Source organism: Xenopus laevis, chromosome 8L (assembly GCF_017654675.1).
Source record: "Xenopus laevis strain J_2021 chromosome 8L, Xenopus_laevis_v10.1, whole genome shotgun sequence".
Classification (NCBI taxonomy): Eukaryota; Metazoa; Chordata; class Amphibia; order Anura; family Pipidae; genus Xenopus; species Xenopus laevis.
The window spans coordinates 117,742,092-117,766,167 of NC_054385.1; the positions used below are offsets into that span (position 1 = coordinate 117,742,092).

At 41.7% G+C, this 24,076-nt stretch overlaps 1 protein-coding gene across 1 annotated transcript in view; it reads right to left on the minus strand.

The window, feature by feature from the left end:
* Positions 1-22,385, minus strand: part of cers2.L (ceramide synthase 2 L homeolog) — a 38,366-nt gene extending 15,981 nt beyond the window's left edge. Inside the window, exons 1-4 of the mRNA XM_041573466.1 lie at positions 22,166-22,385; positions 4,344-4,517; positions 3,181-3,298; positions 1,995-2,113 (exon numbers count right to left, since the gene is read on the minus strand). Of these exons, the coding sequence (XP_041429400.1) occupies positions 1,995-2,113; positions 3,181-3,298; positions 4,344-4,516 (410 nt within the window). The 5' untranslated portion in view covers position 4,517; positions 22,166-22,385. The remainder of the gene's footprint in view (positions 1-1,994; positions 2,114-3,180; positions 3,299-4,343; positions 4,518-22,165) is intronic.
* Positions 22,386-24,076: the final 1,691 nt, after the last annotated feature.

Consider the following 24,076-nt stretch of genomic DNA (forward strand, 5'->3'; position numbering starts at 1 on the left):
TTCACCATAAGAAAGAGACTGGGCAAAAACGGCCTGCATGGCACATTTCCAAGGCGCAAACCACTTTTAAGCAAAAAGAACATTAAGGCTCGTCTCAATTTTGCTAAAAAACATCTCAATGATTGCCAAGACTTTTGGGAAAATACCTTGTGGACCGACGAGACAAAAGTTGAACTTTTTGGAAGGTGCGCGTCCCGTTACATCTGGCGTAAAAGTAACACAGCATTTCAGAAAAAGAACATCATACCAACAGTAAAATATGGTGGTGGTAGTGTGATGGTCTGGGGTTGTTTTGCTGCTTCAGGACCTGGAAGACTTGCTGTGATAGATGGAACCATGAATTCTACTGTCTACCAAAAAACCCTGAAGGAGAATGTCCGGCCATCTGTTCGTCAACTCAAGCTGAAGCGATCTTGGGTGCTGCAGCAGGACAATGACCCAAAACACACCAGCAAATCCACCTCTGAATGGCTGAAGAAAAACAAAATGAAGACTTTGGAGTGGCCTAGTGAAAGTCCTGAGCTGAATCCTATTGAGATGTTGTGGCATGACCTTAAAAAGGCGGTTCATGCTAGAAAACCCTCAAATAAAGCTGAATTACAACAATTCTGCAAAGATGAGTGGGCCAAAATTCCTCCAGAGCGCTGTAAAAGACTCGTTGCAAGTTATCGCAAACGCTTGATTGCAGTTATTGCTGCTAAGGGTGGCCCAACCAGTTATTAGGTTCAGGGGGCAATTACTTTTTCACACAGGTTTGGATTTCTTTTCTCCCTAAATAATAAAAACCCTCATTTAAAAACTGCATTTTGTGTTTACTTGTGTTATCTTTGACTAACAGTTAAATGTATTTGATGATCAGAAACATTTTGTGTGACAAACATGCAAAAGAATAAGAAATCAGGAAGGGGGCAAATAGTTTTTCACACCACTGTATATCTATCATTATCCATCATCTATTGATCTATCTATCTATCTATCTATCTACAGTCACTAGAGGGGCTGTTATACCCTTTTTTCTAGACAATGCACTGTAGAACAGATCTCAAATACACTATATGGCCAAAAGAATCCAGACACCTTCCTGAACAACATCTGATTCCCCAACTGAGTGATTAGTAGGACATTGGTCCAACCTTTGCAGATATAGGAGCCTCTGCTCTTCTGGGAAGGCTTCCCACTAGATGTTGGGACATTGTTAGTGGGATTTGCTTCCATTCAGCCATAAGAACATAATGAGGCAGTGATATTGGGGATCAGGCCTGGCTCACTGTCACATTACAGTTCATCCCATGCGGGTTCACTTGGGTTGAGGGTCAGGGATCAGTCAGGTTCTTCCCATTTTATGAAACCCTGGCTATATGCATAGGGGCATTATTGTACTGAAACAAGACAAAGCCTTCCCCAAACGTATGCCATAAAGTAGGAAGCACTGGATTGTCAGGAATCTCCTTGTATGCTGCAGTCTTAAAGGAACAGTTCAGTGTAAAAATAAAAACTGGGTAAATAGATAGGCTATGCAAAATAAAAATGTTTCTAATATAGTTAGTTAGCCAAAAATGTAATGTGTAAAGGCTGGAGTGACTGGATGTCTAACATAATAGCCAGAACACTACTTCCTGCTTTTCAGCTCTCTTGGTTTCCACTGATTGGTTACCAGGCAGTAACCAATCAGTGACTTGAGGGAGGGGCACATGGGTCATAACTGTTGCTTTTGAATCTGAGCTGAATGCTGAGGATCAATTGAAAACTCACTGAACAGTTATGTCCCATGTTGGCCCCCTAAAGTCGCTGACTAACTCAGAGAGAGCTGAAAAGCAGGAAGTAGTTTTCTGGCTATTATGTTACACATCAAGTCACTCCAGCCTTTATACATTACATTTTTGGATAACTAACTATATTAGATACATTTTTTTATTTTGCACAGCCTGTTAATCCAGTTTTTAATTGTAACACAACTGTTTCTTTAAGAATTATAAGTGGGTTTTCCCCCGTACCTTGCTTCCCGGAACTTCTTCTGCAAACTTGGCCTGTCCTGATTCCTCCTCCGTCTGAACCATCTCTCCACCTGTCGCACAGTAAGTCTGCTCGCCTTCGAGAGGTTCTCCAGATCAATCTGCAAGTGGAAATAGGAATTTAAAGTTCTGTTTCATGGAGGTACAAATCATTTTTGGGGACATGCCAGGGCCTAGCTTCCAGGTATTGCATCTATAACAGCCCAATGTCCTATATTAACCTCACATCCTCCTCCAGCCTTGATGTTTTATTGTATAACAAACAGTATTTCCCCTTGGACCTTGGACATTTCTATCTGCATTCATCTCTCCTCTTCCCTGTGTAACCTTTTGTCTCTGCTCATAAAAGTATTGAATACTTTTTATTTATTTGAAGCTGATAATGGTGGAGGAAGCAGACACCATCAGACATTGCGGGGCCTAGTGCGTCAATTTTCTGGGCCCCCTTGGCAGCACCCCATGCCAGCCCCAGACCTACTGGTGGCTAGCCCCCCCCCTGCAAGTTACAAAAAACATTAATAGACAACACCAACTCCACAAAATTAAAAAATAAACTATTAATGGCAACCCTCCCCCAAGAGTAAAAAAAAAAAAAAAAAAATATTGGTGGCCAAGGTGAAAACTTCAGAAGGGAGGACAGGAGCTCAGGTCTAAGCCTAAGTCCCGGTACAGCTGGGTCAAGTTTGAACTTCCCCTTCAGCCTATCCAATCCCCATGCATCTTTCTTGTGACAAACTTCAGTGACCAATGAAAAGTAGAGAAAGTTGTTACATAAAGATGATGCCGCACGTGAGCTCCACCCTCCCTTCCAAAGTCTGCAGCTCGCTGAAAGCAGGGGGGCCCGGCTAATCAAGCAAGTCCAGCACAGCCGGGCCCACCTAAGACACAAAAACCCTTGGGCAACTGTCCCGTCCAGATGGCAGCCCTGGCTTACACCACTTTTGGGGTTTGTTCTGCCATGGAGAGGAAATGCCAGTACTGTCCAGTGTTGATCAATGTCATGGGATGAAGCCCCATTTGTGCAGTGACAGATAAACACCATTGATGTCAGTTACTTCCAACCCTGGACAGTACCGGTGTGAGGTTAACCTAAGGTTAGGGTGGGAAATCTGGAAAAAAAGGGGGGGTCAAGGTGGTTTAGTTTAACCAAAACCGGAGCACAACGTACCTGTCTGGGGAGCTTCGATGAGCAGGTGTAGAATTTTTCAAGAACGGGGCTGGGTGCTGCCCGAAGCCGCACTTTATCTTTTACACCGAGGAGATTTGCGAGTGGACCAGCTACAGAACTGCCAAAACCAACAAAAAAAGAAGTGTCAGGGTAACCCTATAAAGCAATGGAAATCATTCCCACTGGTTCCATACCCTGGACACTTGAATGGGAGACCCGACTGCTGCTTTTCACCATAAAAACGCTCTGGGGATCAGTTACAAGCTGAAAAGAGCAAGTACTGACATAGTCTAGCTCTGTCCCATTCAAGTCAATGCTATAAAGCACTGTGCATCCCATAAGGCCTCAAATTCTACTTAAACATGGCAGGGATAGAAACTCAACATCTACTAAAGGCCAGGAACTCAAAAACATGGTCCACTCAACCCATCTGCCCTGCGAGCTGCCATACTAAGCAGAGATATTCTGTGTGAGGCAGCATGCCAGATGGCTAAAACAAGCACATGGCATCTCCTACTTATGGAGTATTTGTAGCAGCAAGTAAACCCATAGTTGCCTGCATTTGTCATTATCTAGACCAGTGATCCCCCAACCAGTGGCTCTTGAGCTCACTAACCAGTTGGATGTTGCTCCCAATGGACTTAAAGTAAGTGCTTGTTTTTGAATTCTAGGCAAGTTTTAGTTGCATAAAAATAGGGATGCACCGAATCCACTATATGGGATTCCTCCGAATCCCTGAATCCTTAGTGAAAGATTTAGCCGAATACCGAATCCAAATCCTATCCAACCCTAATTTACATTTGCAAATTAGGATTTGGTTCGGCCAAGCACAAGGATACGGCTGAATCCGAATTCTGCTGAAAAAGGCCGGATCCTGGCCAGATTCCAAAATGAATCCTGGATTCAGTGCATTCCCTAAATAAAAAACAGTTATAATGCCAAACAGAGACTCTTGTAGGCCACCAGTCCACATAAGGGCTAATAAATAGTCAATCACAGCCCTTATTTGACACCCTCAGGGACTTTTTCCATGCTTGTGTTGCTCCCCAACTCTTTTTACATTTAAATGTGGCTCAACAGGTCGGGGACCCCTGATCTAGACAGACTAACAGGCCTGCAGTTCATTGTACAATACAGTTGGAATATTGATTCAAGATACTCACATTTCAAAAATATACCGCACAATGAGAAACACAAAAGCAAGGGGTATCGTGATATAGAGGTCTGACGCTTTGGCATAAACTCGGTCATCCTTATCCTCAAGGTCGGCCCAGGTTAGGTTAATGGGCAGCCATAGTCTGTGCCACCAGAAATAGTCGTAAAAGGTCTGCAGCATCCTGGGGAAGAAAAGCAACATAGAGTTAAACTGGGCATGAAAGAGTGAGTTTGGCTTGACTAGAGACACATTTAGGGAAGACACTGACCCTATGAAGCAGTCGTTGCGATCATTAAGAATAAGCCCTGATGGAGCTGCTTGTCAAGTGAAAGGCTTGTGCTTCAGTTAGATATTATGCATGTAAATAAGCGAGACTGGATTAACAGCCCCAACTAGCCTCAAGGCTGGCTCTACAAATAATTGCAAACCATTAAAGTTTGGGGAGGGGGTAAAAATGTAACAGGTTGAAATGTTTTCATCTGAAAAGAAATGCCAGATTTAGTTATTTAGCTTTTTATTCAGCAGCTCTCCAGTTTGCAATGTAAGCAATTTTGGTTGCTAGGGTTCAACATACCCTAGCAACTATACATTGATTTGAATATGAGACTGGACTATGACTAGGAGAGGCCTGAATAGAAATATGAGTAATAAAAAGTAGCCATAACAAATGTGTAGCCTTTTAGAGCACTTGTTTTTAGATGAGGGGGGAGGGTCAGTGACCCTGATTTAAAAGCGGGAAAGAGTCAGAAGAGAAAGGCAAATAATTCAAAAACTATAAAAAAAAAAAAAATAATGATGACCATGCAATGAAAGTTTTAAATTGACCAATAAATAACATTCTAAAAGTACACTTAAAGGTGAACCGCCCTTTTAACCCCAAGGTTCAAAATTAACTGTTTATGGTACATTTCTTTCAGTAATAAATATAATTTAACAAACCATAAAGAATACAAATCTGAACTTCTCCTTTAAAGGAGAAGGAAAGCTACGGAGGCATTTTATTGCCAATAGATTTAGCTGCAATAGTGCAAGCTAGAATGCTATATTTATTCTATAGAATGTTTTTCCATACCAAAGTATAAAGCTCTAGAAGCTCTCTGTTTGTTTAGGATAGCAGCTGCCATATTAACTTGGCGTGACATCACTTCCTGCCTGAGTGTCTCCCTGCTCACGCATAGGACTGGGCTCCCAGATTACAGCAGGGAGGGAGAGAGGAGCAAACTGAGCATGCTCAAGCCCAAGCCCTGGAGATTTAAGATGAAAACAGGAAGTCTGATACAGAAGCCCATGTTAACACAATAAAAGGAAAGAAATTTGGTGTTTCTTTTGACAAGAGGACTCAGAGCAGCATTACTTTGAGGATTTACTGGTGTATTTATATAGACCTTTCTGATAAAGCTTACTTCATTTTAACCTTTCCTTCTCCTTTAAATATATTCAAGTACAAAGTCTGTGCACTTGTAGATTCCCAATGAGGAGGAGGCTAATGCACTTCAAAAGCTCATGTATTATTATAACTAGGAGAGGAGTCTCGTAAGCAATATGGCAGCTCCTGGTTTAGTATAAACATACAAGCTCAGACAGCTTACCCTCCTCCTCACCACAGCACTTAAAGGGATACTGTCATAGGAAAAACATTTTTTTTTCAAAATGAATCAGTTAATAGTGCTACTCCAGCAGAATTTTGCGCTGAAATCCATTTCTCAAAAGAGCAAACAGATTTTTTTTATATTTAATTGTGAAATCTGACATGGGGCTAGACATTTTGTCAATTTCCCAGCTGCCCCTGGTCATGTGACTTGTGCCTTTCTGGCAGACTGCTTTTTTTCCTTCTTAATGTAACTGAATGTGTCTCAGTGGGACATGGATTTTTACTATTGAGTGCTGTTCTTAGATCTACCAGGCAGCTGTTATCTTGTGTTAGGGAGTTGCTATCTGGTTACCTTCCCATTGTTCTTTTGTTTGGCTGCTGGGGGGGGGGGGGAAAGGGAGTGGGTGACATCACTCCAACTTGCAGTACAGCAGTAAAGAGTGATTGAAGTTTATCAGAGCACAAGTCACATGACTTGGGGCAGCTGGGAAATTGACAATATGTCTAGCCCCATGTCAGATTTCAAAATTGAATATAAAAAAATCAGTTTGCTCTATTGAGAAATGGATTTCAGTGCAGAATTCTGCTGGAGCAGCACTAACCGATTCATTTTGAAATTTTTTTTTTCCCATGACAGTATCCCTTTAAACAAATTTAGTTTAAACTACAGGCATGGGACAGTTATCCGGAAACCAGTTACCAGAAAGCTCAGAATTACGGAAAGGTCGTCTTCCCATAGACTATTTTATCCAAATAATTCAAATTTTTTTAAATTATTTCTATTTTCTCTGTAATAATAAAACCGTAGCTTGTACTTGACCCCCAACTAAAATATAATTAATCCTTATTGGAAGCAAAACCAGCCTATTGGGTTTATTTAATATTTACATGATTTTCTAGTAGACATAAAAAGGTGGTTCACCTTATTGAGTATGTTATAGAATGGCTATTTTTAAGCAACTTTTCAATTGGTCTTTTTTTTATATAGTTTTTGAATTATTTGCCATCTTCTTCTCACTCTTTCCAGCTTTCAAATGGGGGTCACTGACCCCACCTACAAACAAATGCTCTGTATGCTACAAATGTATTGTCATTACTACTTTTTATTACTCGTCTTTCTATTCAGGCCTCTCCTATTCATATTCCAGCCTCTTATTCCAATCAGTATCTGGTTGCTAGGGTAATTTGGACCATCACAACCAGACTGCTGAAACTGCAAACCGGAGAGCTGCTGAATAAAAAGTTAAATAAGCCAAAAACCACAAATAATATAAAATTAAAAGCAACAGCAAATTGTCTCAGAATACTCCTCTCTACATCATAAGGAAAGTTAATTTAAAGGTGAACAACTCCCTTTAAGCACCAGGGAGACTTGGGACACCCAGTAACCCCAGATACTGGGGAGAAATGTAGCAGTGTGTATGTTGGGTCATCGGCTTCAGTTGTCCTTTCAATGTACAAATAAGGAGTATAAAACACAACTGGAGTATATATGAAACATAACAATAAAAGATACACATACAGGCGAGTTCTCACACTACATTTTGTATGTTGAAGCACAACAGGGAGTGGGTATACAGCAGGGAGTGGGTATACAGCAGGGAGTGGGTATACAGCAGGGAGTGGGTATACAGCAGGGAGTGGGTATACAGCAGGGAGTGGGTATACAGCAGGGATTAGGCAGGTTTCAGCTTGCACAGGGTGGAATTATTACAGTAACCAAGTCCCTAGCCCTGTCACTTATAATAAAGGCTGATCAAGTGCCGTTCCACAGGAGACCAGCGACAGCACCATCCTTCAGTGTCTCTCTACTCTCAACCTCAAACCACAGGAAAACCCTTTAGAGATTGTAGGTGATGTTCTACACTGAAAATCAATGTGGGCCCCCACACCGGGCCCTTCCTACTCCCGACACCCTCAGCAGGGGCTGGATGGCCTTTCTCTATCACTCCCGGAGTTTTATGGAGAGCTGGTAAATGTGTAACTTCCCAGCATTCATTTCCCTGTCACTGTCTTGTGGTCCAAAGCCAAAAACAAACAGGAAGTGCAGCGTACAAAGGAAATTCACTTTCCCATAACAAGGTGGTTAAATTATTTGACTTCCTCTTCTGCCTCTTTTCAGCTTTCAGATGGGGGTCACCGACCCTGGCAGCCAAAAGAACAGTGTTCTGTGAGGCTACAGTTTTATTTATATAGTTACTTTTGATTTAATTCAGACTCTCTCTTATTCATCTTCCAGGCTCTCATTCACAACACTGCCTGGTTGCTAGGGTGAATTGGGACCTAACAACCAGATCAGCAAATGCTACAAAAGTCAAGCAAAACATCTCGCAACCTGTATCATATGGCAGGCAAGGGGCCCAAGCATGCTCAAAACAAACGGCTATTTACACCAAACACCACAATGTGTGTACATACAGCAACCCACCTCTGAACTGTAACATCACATGAATAGACTTCACCCTACAGAGACATGACAATGACATTCTGACAATGCTTATTTGCAACTTGTCACTTTCATATTTACACTTCAACAATAACTCCGCTTTATAGTCTATCCACTGTCTGGTTGCCGGGGTCACTGTCAATAGAAACCAACAGCATTTTAAAAGGATACAGTTGTCTCATATTTAACCCCTCTTGTTTGCACCCTGCTTTGCACGATAGTTCCTACTGGAAGAGGAGTATGGGGGGGGAGAGATTGAGAGCTGAATGGGAAGAATGGAGGAGGGTGAGAGACAGGACTGGTAGAGAAAGTAGAGAATGGAGGAGAGACAGGGCTGGAAGAGAAATAATAGAATGGGGCAGAGACAGGGTTGGAAGAGAAAGTAGAGAATGGAGAAGAGACAGGGCTGGAAGAGAAAGAAGAGAATGGAGAAGAGATAGGGCTGGAAGAGAAAGAAGAGAATGGAGAAGAGACAGGGCTGGAAGAGAAAGAAGAGAATGGAGGAGAGACAGGGCTGAAAGAGAAAGTAGAGAATGGAGAAGAGACAGGGCTGGAAGAGAAAGTAGAGAGTGGAGAAGAGACAGGACTGGAAGAGAAAGAAGAGAATGGAGAAGAGACAGGGCTGGAAGAGAAAGAAGAGAATGGAGGAGAGACAGGGCTGGAAAAGAAAGTAGAGAATGGAGGAGAGACCGGGCTGGAAGAGAAAGAAGAGAATGGAGAAGAGACAGGGCTGGAAGAGAAATAATAGAATGGGGCAGAGACAGGGCTGGAAGAGAAAGTAGAGAATGGAGAAGAGACAGGGCAGGAAGAGAAAGAAGAGAGTGGAGGAGACACAGGGCTGGAAGAGAATGGAGGAGAGACAGGGCTGGAAGAGAAAGTAGAGAGTGGAGGAGAGACAGGGCTGGAAGAGAATGGAGGAGAGACAGGGCTGGAAGAGAAAGTAGAGAGTGGAGGAGAGACAGGGCTGGAGGAGAAAGGAGAATGGAGGAGAGACAGGGCTGGAGGAGAAAAGAGAATGGAGGAGAGACAGGGCTGGAGGAGAAAGAAGAGAATGGAGGAGAGACAGGGCTGGAAGAGAAAGAAGAGAATGGAGGAGAGACAGGGCTGGAAGAGAAAGTAGAGAATGGAGGAGAGACAGGGCTGGAAGAGAAAGTAGAGAATGGAGGAGAGACAGGGCTGGAAGAGAAAGTAGAGAATGGAGGAGAGACAGGGCTGGAAGAGAAAGTAGAGAATGGAGGAGAGACAGGGCTGGAAGAGAAAGTAGAGAATGGAGAAGAGAAAGTAGAGAATGGAGGAGAGACAGGGCTGGAAGAGAAAGTAGAGAATGGAGGAGAGACAGGGCTGGAAGAGAAAGTAGAGAATGGAGGAGAGACAGGGCTGGAAGAGAAAGTAGAGAATGGAGGAGAGACAGGGCTGGAAGAGAAAGAACAGAATGGAGGAGAGACAGGGCTGGAAGAGAAAGTAGAGGATGGAGAAGAGACAGGACTGGAAGAGAAAGAAGAGAGTGGAGGAGAGACAGGGCTGGAAGAGAAAGTAGAGGATGGAGAAGAGACAGGGCTGGAAGAGAAAGTAGAGAATGGAGAAGAGACAGGGCTGGAAGAGAAAGTAGAGAATGGAGAAGAGACAGGGCTGGAAGAGAAAGTAGAGAATGGAGAAGAGACAGGGCTGGTAGAGAAAGTAGAGGATGGAGAAGAGACAGGACTGGAAGAGAAAGTAGAGAATGGAGAAGAGACAGGACTGGAAGAGAAAGTAGAGAATGGAGGAGAGACAGGGCTGGAAGAGAAAGTAGAGAATGGAGGAGAGACAGGGCTGGAAGAGAAAGTAGAGAATGAAGAGGAAACAGGGCTGGAAGAGAATAGATTCACTTTAGACTTTTTGATTTGCCCGTAACCATCTCCTTTGCACCACACACACACCAGCATCTGTACAAGTCTGTTCCCTTGGGAAAGCTCCATAGCAGTACATCATGCCAGAAAATCCTGGAGTTACCCGACACACCCCAAAAACCTGTTGCACGGCGAGTACCAAGTAAGTACTTACGCACACACGCTTCTCATATTTGCTCAGCAATTCTTCCTTAAACGCAACAGGAACCTCCGTGGGCACCTGTCTGGCACTGCCCTGTCCCAACTCACCAAGTGAAACTCCTCAAGGAAGTCACGTGCCATAAAGTAGTGAATCCTCTATCCCGGTTATATTTAGAACCAGAAGTACCTGAGACCAAAGCCAATGAAGCTGCCCAGATACTGGCATAGTTCTAATGGTTGGACCAACTTTTAGGCACTAAAGTCTATACTTATGTCCCGATTAACGAAGTGCAATTCATGGGAGGTGGATTACAATGTCTGGCACAACCCGAGTGAATAGATCCAGCAGCCCTGGAACTGAAAAACACACAACCCTTTCTATGGGGGCTCCACGTCACCATCTTCTCAATGTCCCATGATCACCAATTATGGAAAGATCCATTATGCGGGAAAACCCAGAGTCCCATGCATGTGTAATGGTTCATTTGATTTATCTATACTTCCCCTTTAAACACATGCACACAATAAAGAGGCAGCGTCACAATACACAAATAAGGAGGCACATGGTGTGACTGCACAGTGTGGCCCATTACAATCCGTTTTATACTTATCTATTGTTTGTTTCGATACAGAACTGTTTGTAATGACCCCCGACCTGCATATCCAGCCTTTGTCTGTGCCCCTTACAGGGGGATTATAAACAAATCTGAACCCCCTACTCTGCTCAAGAGAGAAATATATGAAACTAAAAACAAACATGAAATTCTCTTTCATGGTAGGAAAGCAAGGTGACGTCACAATTCAATCCTTGCTGTAACCCTACAGAGCGGGGTGTTTATTCAGGCTGCCGGCCCCGCAGCACCCGACTGTGTTACTTTAATACTTGGCAGCCCAATGCTTTGCTGCTATAAAACCTGACCATGGCTTTAATCAGTGGTTCACCTTTTAGTTAACGTTTAGTATGTTATACAATGGCTAGTTCTAAGCAACTTTTCAATTGGCCTTCATTTTTTATAGGTTTTTTTTAGGGATGCATTGAATCCACTATTTGGGATTCGGCCAAATCCCAGAATCCTTCGCGAAAGATTCGGGCGAATACCGACCCCTAATTTGCATATGCAAATTATAGGCGGGGAAAGAAAGTGGAAAAAGAATGTTTTACTTCCTTGTTTTGAGATGAAAATTCATGTAAATTTCCTTTCCCACACCTAATTTACATATGCAAATTAGGATTTGGATTCCGTTCAGACAGACACACACACACACACAGAATCCTGCTGGAAAAGGCCGAATCCCGAACCGAATCCTGGATTCACTGCATCCCTAGTTTTTTTTTTTTAATTTATTTACCTTCTTCTTCTGACTTTCCAGCTTTGAAATGAGGGTCACTTACCCCATCTAAAAAAACAATTGCTCTGTAAGGCTACACATTTAGGGCTAGTCCACACGAGGAGATTCGGGGAGATTTTGTCGCCTGGCCACTAATCGCCTCGTCTTTTGAGCAACTATCTCCCCGAACTGCCTCCGCGTTTTTCCCCATAGGTTGCAATGAAAAGTCGCCTGCGCTAATGTGTTTTCTATAGTCGTGGCGACTATAGAAAACGCATCGCCGCGTTTGCATTAGCGCAGGCGACTTTTCATTGCAACCTATGGGGAAAAACGCTGAGGCAGCTCATGGTTATTGCTACTTTTTATTACTCTTCTTACTATTCAGGCCCTGTCCTATTCATAATCCAGTTCTATTAAGTAATTTTTCAATTTGTCTTTTTGTTATAGTTTCCCATCTTCTTCCGACTCTTTCCAGCTTTCAAATGGGGGTCACTGACCCCACCTGAAAAAAACAAATGCCCTGTAAGGCTACACATTTATTGTTACTATTTATTGCTCATCTTTCTATTCAGGCCCTCTCCTATTCATATTTCTGTCCCTTATTCATATTCATGCATGGTTGCTGGGGTAATATGGACCTAAGCAACCAGATTACTGGAGAGCTGCTGAATAAAAAGCTAAATAACTCAAAAACCAGAAATAATAAAAAATGAAAACCAATTGCAATTTGTCTCAGAATATCACTCTCTACACCACACTGACATTTAACTTAATGGTGAACAACTCCTTTAAGGCCACTAGTGTTTGGGCAGGGTCTGATAATAAAGGTGGGCAGGTAACTGTGTATGTGGTTACCAAACAGTAATGTTAGCAGAGATTACAATAACAAAGCAATGAACTGAACTGACCCCAAGGCTTTCTCAACAGAAAGTGAAGATTAAGCAATGCCAACCGCAAGCAAACTACTCCCCTATCTTTAAATAAGTGGCACAGTCACAACCCTGAAACTAAACCTTTGACTTTCAAGCAGTGATTTGCTGTTTAAAGGTATACACACCACCAGCTGTACGACCCACAACCTCAGATTCGATTCAGAGTTTCATTTAAAGGGGTGGTTCACCTTTGTTTTAACTTTAAGTATGTAGAAGAACGGCCAGTTCCAAGCAACTTTTCAATTGGTCTTCATGATTTATTTATTTATAGTTTAAATTATTTGGCTTTTTATTTGGTGTAGTTTTTTTTTAATTTATTTGCCTTCTTCTGACTCTTTCCAGCTTTAAAATGGGGGGGGGGGTATATATAAAACAAATACTCTGCAAGGCTACAAATTCAATGTTATTTCCACTTTTATTACATATTCTATTCAGGCCCTCTCCTATTCATATTCCAGTCTTTTATTCAGATCAATGAGTGGTTGCTAGGGTAAGTTGGACCCTAGCAACTAGATTGCTGAAAATGTAAACTGCTGCTGAATAAAAAGCTAAATAACTCAAAAACCAGAAATAATAAAAAATGAAAACCAATTGCAAATTGTCTCAGAATATCACGCTCTACATCATAGTAAATGCTAAACTTTAATGTGAACAACCCCTTTAACCCAATGGCACTTCATTAGAGGAATTCTTGCATTTAGTAGTATGTAACATACACACACAGAAAAGCCCAATTCCTATAATTACACTGTTGCAGGGAGTTGTATTTAATCGGCTAGAATAGGAGAGATTTGGATGACACAAAACAAACAAGGCCGTTGAACTTTGATAATGCCTCAGTACAGGAGCTCAAAGATAACAGGTTCCATATCATGTTAAATGTCAGAGGCCCTTTAACAACAGCGTCCAATCAGCTGTGCCCATTTTTTATCTTACTGGGAGATTATAGACAAAAGCTTTAAAGGGGACCCTTCACCCAAAAACATTATTCAAAATCCTATTTCATCACATTAGTCAAGCAAAATGAACTTATTTTACACTATATAAATTATCTGAATCTTGTTTCCCTTAGTCTGGGAATTCATAATTATAGCAAGCAGGCAGCAGCCATTTTGTGGACACTGTTATTCAAGCCTTGCATAAGCTCAGAATCTTGTTTGTGCACCAGAATGGGGGACCTGATGTCCATCCCCATGCCCTGGCTACACAATAAAATGGTAAAGAAAAAGGGTAATGTGGGGAGAGCAGTGACATTTAGGAAGTGCTGAATGGAAAGTGAAAGTAATTGCTTGCCCCGCCTCATAGAGGAGGGACAGACAATATTTGATTGACAACGGAGATCTTTAAACGAGCTTACAACAGCTATGAATGCTTTAATAAAAAAATAGAAATTGGGTTTCATGTTTAATTTGAAAAGGACTTTTATTATACAGCTTTGTGTGTCTGGGTGACAGGTCCACTTTAAGGGAAATCCAAATATAGAAAAGGCCTCTTCAGCACAAATGACATATACACTATATGGCCAAAATTCTAAGTACAGGTATAGGATCCATTATCCGGACACCCATTATACAGAAAGCTCAAAATTCCGGAAAGGCTGTCTCCCATGGACTTCATTTTATCCAAATTTTTAAAAATGACTTCCTTTTTCTCTGTAATAATAAAACAGTAGCTTGTACTTGATCCCAACTAAGATATAATTAATCCTTATTGGTATTATTATTATTTGTAACATCTTTCTATTCAGATCCTCTTCTCCTATTCATATTCCAGTTTCCCTTTTAAAACCACTGCCTGGTGGCTAGGGAAATTTGGAGCCCAGCAACCAGATTGCTGCTGAAATTCCAAGCTGAAGAAAGAGCTAAATAATTTAAAAAATGTAAAAAAAATAAAATAAAAACAATGAAGACCAATTGCAACTTGTCAAATAATTTCACTCTCTACATCATAGTGAAAAGGTTAATAACCCCTTTAAAGTACATTATAGTGGAACATGAGGGGGGGGCAGTGAACTACATTTCCCATCAGCCCCTGGAAGTCTAGAGCAAACTAATAGCGACTAAAGTTACTGCAAGTTCTGACTACTGACCAAATGCCTCTTCCCTATTTTTATTCTGCCTCCTCTTGAGAAAATAACGACTCACGGTCCAGATTCAACATAGGGAGCAGCAGAGCATTATAGGGGCATATTACGTTTATTTATGTCCCGATAGAATGTCTAAAACTCCAAGACATAATGTGACACAAGCAAAGTTTGCCCCAGGTACAGTAACCCATATTGACCAAACAGCACGGAGCAATAACTGGTCTCCTGTATAAAAGCAGGCATTTCAAAGGTTGCTATGGGTTACAGGAACTGGAGTAAATGTTACCAGCGTTACATTAAAGGGGTGGTTCAGCTTTAAATTAACTTTGAGTATATTGTATAATGACCAATTCTAAGCAGCTTTTCAATTGGTCATTATTATTTTTTTTATATAGTTTTTGAATAATTTGCTTTCTTCTGACTCTTTCCAGCTTTCAAATGTGCTGACCCCTATCTAAAAAATAAATGCTCTGTAAGGCTCCACATTTATAGTTATCGCTAATTTGTATTGCTCATCTTTCTATTCATATTGCAGTCTCTTATTCAATGCACGGTTGCTAAGGTAACTTGGACCCCTAGGAACCTGATTGCTGAAATTGCAAACTGAATAGCAAAAAGCTAAATAACTCAAAAACCACAAGAAGAACCCCCATTTTACGTTTTTCAGGGGACCAGAATTTTTTTTTAAAAAAACGGAAAATGTAACGTCAGGGAAATGTATTATGCTTAATATATAGGTGGAACCACAAAACAACAATGTAAAATGGGGGTAAACTTAAAATCAGGGGATGTAAAATTGAATTTCCAAACTCAAAAACCACAGATAATAAAAAATGAAAACCAATTGCAAATTGTCTCGGAATATCACTCTCTAAAGCATACAAATAGTTAAAAGGGGTTGCTCACCTTTAAATTAACTTTAAGTATCATGTAGAGCAGGGGTCCCCAACCTTTTTTACCTCTGAGCCACATTCAAATGTAAAAAAAAGTTGGGGAGCAACACAAGCATAAAAAAAGTCCCTTGCGGTGCAAAATAAGCCTGTCATTGGCTATTTTGGTAGCCCCTATGTGGACTGGTTAGCCTACAGGAGGCTCTATTTGGCACTATACTTAGTTTTTATGCAACCAAAACTTGCTTTCAAGCTTGAAATTCAAAAATAAGCACCTGCTTTAAGGACCCTGAGAGCAACATCCAAGGAGTTGGAGAGCAACATGTTGCTCGCGAGCTACTGGTTGGGGATCACTGATGTAGAGCGTGATATTCCGAGACAACTTGCAATTGGTCTTCATCATTTGTGGTTTTTGAGTTAGCTTTTTATTCAATAGCTCTCCAGTTTCAGCAATCAGGTTGCTAGGGTTCAAATTACCCTAGCAACCATGCATTGATTTGCATAAGAGACTGCAAAATAAATAGGAGAGGGACTGAGTAGAAAGCCGAGTAGTAAAAAAAAGTAGAAATAATACATTTGTAGCCTTACAGAGCATTTGTTTTTTAAGATGGGGGTCATTTGAAAGCGTCAGAAGAAAGGGAAATAATTGAAAAACTATATTAAAAAAAAATGAAGACCAATTGAAAAGTTGGTTAGAATTAACCATTCTATAACATACTAAAAGTTAACTTAAGGGTGAATAACCGCTTAAACCAAAGGGCAGCAGTTCTACTGCTTTCATAAAGTGAACATCAGGTCTCCAGCTGTACTTGAACTACAACTCCCAGCTTCCCAACGAGAGCAAAGCCGCTTTGCAACATGGCTCACTATTTGGCAGTGTAAGGGTTACTGCGTGCGGTTGGCTCAGCACAAGTGCTTTCCCTGGAGGTTTAACTCATTACACCCACAAGCCATTAAGCCTTGTTACTGTATTGTGCAGCATCTGGATACACTGTAATTAGCTCCACTCATGTCCTAATAAACTACAGCGGGGAATTCTCCACAATATGGGAACAGTGCAAAGTGAAATAAACACCCAACTGAGCCGAGAGAGACTGAACTTGTACCATTATGCCTGGGAGAAATATTCTAACTGGGATGTTATTACTTAGAAATTAAATGTCGTTTTAATCTGACTTGTTGCTTTAACCTCATAAAGAGAACAATAGGGGTGTGCCATGTGCTCCATTGGTTATTCTGGGACTGCCCCACATTGGGGTGCATGCAATAAGGCTTCCCATTGGATATTCTAAGACTGCACAATACTGGGGTATGAGCAATAATAAGGCATTGGTTGCTGGATTTTTTGGAATGTCAACCTTAGTTCTGCAACATCCCCCCTTAGCTGATAGCAAGGTTATAGATCTGGGATACATTGTGTCATCCAGTATAGACTATCAGAGCAAATAAGCATTCACCCTGAATCTCATCCTAATTGCTTTTGCAATTTACATTTACTATTTATTTATTTTTTAAATTCCATGATATTAAAGGGGTTCTTTCAAACACTTTTTAAGTTCAGTTGTTTTCAAACTGTTCCCCAGAAATAAAGACTATTTTCAATGACTTTCCATTATTTATTTTTTTACTGTTTTTCCAAAATCGAAGTTTAAAATTGAATGTTTGTGCGTCTGATGTTTGAGTCTGGCAGCTCAGTAACAGGTGAACAATTTTGCAACATTTAGTTGATCCATTTCTCAGCAGCATCTCTGGAGTATTAGCAACTATTGTATCAATTCTAACAGCTGCCTCTAATGAAACCGAGGGATTCTGCTCAGCAGGGACAAAGATAAGAAATGTATCAATTCAGAACAGTTTACAGGGTCGGCGACCCACCCACCCCCTCCCAAGCTGCTTTAGAAGGCGAGAAATTACACTTTACACTTCAATATTAGAAAAACAGTGACAGATAGATAATAGAAAGTCATTGGAAAAAGTCTCTATTTCTGGCGATCTATCTAAAAACAACTAGTTGTAAAGGGGTGGTTCACCTTTAAGGGATACATGTAGTTTATATGAATTTATTTTGTTACAGCAGCAACACCAAGTAGTCAAGGAAGTTGTCAGGAGAAAGAAAGGGGCTGCTCTGATGTTCTTCTGCTTAGGAAAACCAGAAAAACATCAGAGCAGCCTCTTTCTTTCTCCTGACAACTTCCTTGACTACTTGGTGGTCAGACTGGTGGGAAACTGACCAGCAGGTGGTGCTGCTGTAACAAAATTCATTCATATTAACAGTATATGTATCCCTTAATATCTTGCAATAAAAACTAAATAAATAATGAATGTACATTGCAAAAGTGCTTAGAATAGCCCCTCATTTATTTGAATCTTGTTTCCATCAGTCTGGGAATTCATAATTATAACAAGCAGGCAGGAGCCATTTTGTGGACACTGTTATTAAGACAAGCCTTGTATCATCTCAGAATCTTGTTTGTGCACCAGAATGGGGGGACCTGATGTCCATCCCCATGTCCTGGCTACACAATTAAAGGGTGGAGGGAAATTGTGGAATGTGGGGAGAGCAGTGACATCTAAGAAGTGTTGAATGGAAAGTAATTGCTGGCAATGCCTCTATGCCTAAGGCATAGAGGAGGGGCAGACAATATTTGATTAACAGCTGGGATTTTTAAATGAGCTTACAACAGCTATGAATGCTTTAATAAAAAAAGAATTTGGATTTCATGTTTAATTTGAAAAGGACTTTTATCATACAGCTTTTTATGTCTGAGTGACAGGTCCACTTTAAAGTATGAAGTTCCAAATTATGGAAATCCAAATATAGAAAAGGCCTCTTCAGCACAAATGACATATACACTATATGGCCAAAATTCTAAGTACAGGTATAGGATCCATTATCCGGACACCCATTATACAGAAAGCTCAGAATTCCGGAAAGGCCGTCTCCCATGGACTTCATTTACTTCTCCCATGGAAAGATCCATTATCCCGACAGCCCCAGGTCCCAAGCATTCTGGATAACAGGTCCCATGCCTGTAACCCCAAGATCTCACCTAATATGGATTTCAGGCTGAGCCCCCCTTATACAGCTCCACGTCCCCAAGGGAGACAAGCCCCACAGCTTTGGGGGGTGCATTTAATTATTCTATGGGTTAATAACTTTGGGGACCCAGTCTGGACTACAACTCCCACAATCCTCCAACGTAAAATAATGCTTAAAGTTGTAGGTCAGCAAAATTTGGGGAGCCATGGTTAAGAAACATGGGGGGTTAATCTGAGAGTGGCCAGCACTGAAACAAGGAATCCGTGTAGCTGCGGTCAGTACAGTATCAGTGACACCAGTCTGTGCGTCCGTCTGACTCAGAACTAGAAAGCAGATTATTATACGCATAGGTGGAAGCAGCAGTACATATTGCCCCGGAGTGACAATGATTCAACCAACCACAACCCGGTGACCCACACATGCACTGACAGACGCGACTGCTGAGCATATTCTCAGTGAGCAGGAAGGAAGGGGTGGGTGGGGGGGCTCTGTCACCATCATGTCTATAGTATCACTGCTGGTTCTGACACATGCAGGAGGGCGAGTCCTTTATCTATAAACGTAATTGCAGTTGAAACCAGTTTGTTGCTCTGCTGGTTCTGATACTTGATTAACAGCCGATTAACACACCTGTCTCCGATGGAGACGAGGCAACAGCCGATACATTGTTTCAAGAGTCAGAAACAAGAAGAAAAGAGACAGATACTACTTTAATTTGCAATTAAAGGAGTGGTTCACCTTTAAGTTAATGTTTAGTATGTTATAGAATGGCCGATTCTAAGCAACTTTTCAATTGGTCTTCATTATTTATTTTCTATAGTTTTTTTAATTATTTGCCTTTCTAGCTTTTAGAAAGGGGTCACAGACCCCATCTGAAAACAAATGATCTGGAAGGCTACAAATGTATTGTTATTGCTACTTTTTATTACTCATCTTTCTATTCAGGCCACTGCTATTCATATTCCAGTTTCTTATTCAAATCAATGCATGGTTTCTAAGATAATTTGGACACTAGCAACCGGACTGCTGAAATTGCAAACTGCAGATAAAAAGCTAAATAACTCAAAAGCCACAAATAATAAAAAATTAAAACCAAGTGTAAATTGTCTCAGAATATCGCTCTCTACATCATACTAACAGTTAATTTTAAATTAGCCAAACACAGTCAGCAGGGTCCCATAAGGCACATGCCCTTCGGCCAGCAACCCACCCTGTAGTTTCACTAGTCCTTTAAAAAATGACCCCTCTTCGGCACAGGCCTTAACTGGAAAAAAGGTGGAGCTGATTAAGTAGCCAGGGAATACCAGATAAACAGGCTTCCCATCTCCTTCTGGCCTATCCAGTTATCCAATTAACACCCCACAATGGGCAAAAAGGAAACCCTCAAGTGTCTCTACTGCTGCCCCCTTAGAACAAACTGAAGGCTGTCCGAAGGATACTGGGAGTTGCGGTTACTAGTGATGTACAGTATTTTGGATCAGTAAACACTCAAAACAGTATGGCAGTACAAATCAGGAGATCCAAGGGCTGCTGTGCCGCTCCGATCCCCCACGTTTGACTTGTACTAGAGAAGACCAACTGCAATCCGACAAACATCTGGCTGTATGGACAATGTTGCCCAGTGCGGTTTTTGGCTAAAAGGAAAATAGAAAACAACACATGCGTGGCCCCAAAACTCCACTTCGCATACTCTGCAAAATGCTGAACCGGCCTAATTTTATCAACCAGTTGGTGCCCCAATTTGTGCCCTGAAGCCAATGATTAAGCAACTTTAGAGACCAGAGCAGAGTGATCAGAAGGCAGCAGCCAAATGTGATCCTCGTTTAACTGGATTTTCCTGCCGGTCTGACCGATATGTGGCCAACATCTGACCAGATATTAGTGGTTAGGATATTTAGTTCCCATACACAGGACAAACGTCACCAAGATAAAACACCATCAAATACCCCACGCACCCTCCAATGTGATCAAGCCATTCACCTTTACGTTAACTTTCTGTATTGTTATAAAATGCAAGACACTAAATCCAAAAGGAAAAATGTGAGGATCTCCAATAATCAAGAGCTAAATATTTTTTAAAAAAAGTTGAAAATGTATTAGGACATAAAACCTAACGCGTTTCGTGCCTGATAGGGCACTTACTCATAGGCACTCATACTGTGAGTGAATCTCCTTGCTATTTACTTAATCACGAAATTTTTTTGGTTTATTAGAGTGGTACCATTTACATTATATTTTTCTTGTGGCAGCACACACTCCAATTTTTCTCTTGTTATAAAATGGCCATTTCTAAGCAACTTTTCAACTGGTGGTTATTTTTTTTTTTTTTTATAGTTTTTAAATTCTTTGACTTCTTCTTCTGACTTTCAAATGGGGATCACTGACCCCATCTAAACAACAAAATGGCTTTAAGGCTACAAATGCAATGTTATTTCCACTATGTATTACTTATCTTTCTATTCAGGCCTCCCCAATTCATATTCCAGTCCCTTGTTCAAATCAATGCATGGTTGCTAGGGTCATTTGGTCCCTAGAAACCAGATTGCTGAAATTGCAAAACAGGAGAGCTGCTGAATAAAATGCTAAATAACTCAAAGACCACAAATAATAAAAAATGAAAACCAATTGAAAATTGTCTTAGAATATAACCCTCTACATCATACTAACAGTTAACTCAAATGTAAACTAGTAGCCTAGTTTTCAACTAAAATCTCCCCCACTCCTCTGTGTCCTGAAACCCTACAGTTGGCTTCTCCAGAAATTATAAAGATAGCACCAGTCACCGTCTTATATATTCTACTGACGGGCATCTTTAATTTGCGGTACCTGATTTCTTCCTGTATATAAGGAATAACGCAACACAACTCCCAGCTTGCTACTTCATCAGTGAAGGGAAAGTCTTTCAGAGGGCCCCACAAGTGGCCCCTGACAACTCACAAGCACAGCACATTATCCCTAAAGTCTACTAACCCACCACTGAGCCTAGTCAGTATGGATCAGCCTGGCAGGATTCCAAAGAGCAAGTGGAATCAGGTAGATTCTGTTCCCAGAGGCAAGTGTTCCCACAGTGTCCCAAAGCAAAGGAAATCTGTCTATTCCCCCCCAAAAGACTGATGGTACAGCTCTGGAACACACAGTGGTAGTGCCCCATTAAATCAGGACAGGTGACACACGTGCTCGCTTGCCAGGGTAACAAATAGTTAAATGAAAGACTAGTGACTAGTCCATACAACAGACAGGAGTGAGTCCACACAACAGAGAGGAATAAGTCCACACAACAGGGGAATGAGGCTCAGTCAGACAGGTGCAATCACGTGGTACAATCAGGTAGCGCCGTCTTTAATTAAAGGTACAGGAGACAAGATAAATATTATATTATATATTATAATATTAAAGTACAGTTCAGCCCAAGTCACACATTCCACTTCTCCCCCCAGACACACTGTGCAACTCCCTGCAGCGTGCAGGGAATCCATTGCTCACTATACCTGTCCTACTTTTCCTCGCCGCTCACACACTAGGACACTTGTTCCGAGCTTGAGTCACACGCTCCTTCCGCAGCCGTCCGATCTCAACTACTGAGACTCACTCAGTCGGCAGGTTCCCCCGGTAACTTTCCTCCTCTGCTGGAGATCAAACCGCGTGACGTCACATTCACCCCACCCCTGGCTACAAATCCTGGCATAGGAACAGCCGGCTACTCCTCTTCCTCCCTGTGTGCGAGGCCCCGCCCCCGGCTCTGTTCTCTTCTCACTGTTACCCCGGGGGTCGCACACTGAGCAAATACAGTGAGCAATGGATTCCCAGTACGCTGCAGGGAGTTGCACAGTGTGTCTGGGGGGAGAAGTGGGATGTGTGACTGGGGCTGAACTCTACTTATAATATTTCTCTTGTCTCCTGTACCTTTAATTCAGAGGCCTCTAGAGACCCTGAGTGCACCTGTCCCCTTTAAAGATGGCGCTACCTGGTTGTACCACGTGATTGTACCTGTCTGTCAGCCTCATTCCAGTGTACTGCGAGGGAACTATGATTTTTATTTATTGCACCTGTCTGTTGTGTGGACTTGTCACTTATGTCTGAAACATCGTAGCACGAGATATATCTCCTTTTATATATCAAATATAAACATCCAGACTGTTTATAGCCCAGAGACTATTATCTCACTGTTACTATAGACACCATCTCTCCCTACTATACCTGCTATCCCACAGTCACACTCCCTTCCCAGAGATTATTATCCACTGTTACTATAGGCACCATCTCTCCCTACTATACCTGCTATCCCACAGTCACACTCCCTTCCCAGAGACTATTATCCCACTGTTACTATAGACACCATCTCTCCCTACTATACCTCTATCCACATCCCCACTCCCTTCCCAGAGACTATTATCCCACTTTACTATAACACCACTCTCCCTACTATACCTGCTATCCCACATCACACTCCTTCCCAGAACATTATCCCACTTTACTATAGCACCATCTCTCCCTACTATACCTTCTATCCCACAGCACACTCCTTTCCCAGACTAACTATCCCACTGTACTATAGCAACCATACTCTCCCTACTATACCTCTATCCCACAGTCACACTCCCTTCCAGAGACTATTATCCACTGTTACTATAGCACCATCTCTCCCTACTATACCTCTATCCCACAGTCACACTCCCTTCCCAGAGACTTTATCCACTTTACTTAGCACCATCTTCCCTTATACCTGACTATCCCACAGTCACACTCCCTTCCCAAGACTATTATCCACTGTACTATAGCACCATTCTCCCTACTATACCTCTATCCCACTCACACTCCCTTCCCAGAGACTATATCCACTTACTATAGCACCATCTCTCCCTACTATACCTGCTATCCACAGTCACACTCCTTCCCAGAACTATTATCCACTGTTACTATAGCACCATCTCTCCCTACTATACCTCTATCCACAGTCACATCCTCTCCAAACTATATCCACTTTACTATACACTCTCTCCTACTATACCTGCTATCCCACACACTCCCTTCCAAACTATTATCCACTTACATAGACACATTCTCCCACTATACTGCTATCCCCAGTCACACCCTTCCAACTATTACCACTTACATACACCACTCTCCTACTAACTATCCACATCAACTCCCTTCCCAAATATATCCACTTACTATACACATCTCCCCTACTTCCCACACAGACTAATCCACTTTACTTAGCACCATCTCTCCCACTAACCTGCTATCCCACAGTCACATCCCTTCCCAGAACATTATCCACTACATAACTCTCCCTACATACCACCACGCACACTCCCTCAAACATTATCCACTTTACTATACACATCTCCCCTAATACCTCTATCCCACTCACACTCCTTCAAGACTATATCACTTAC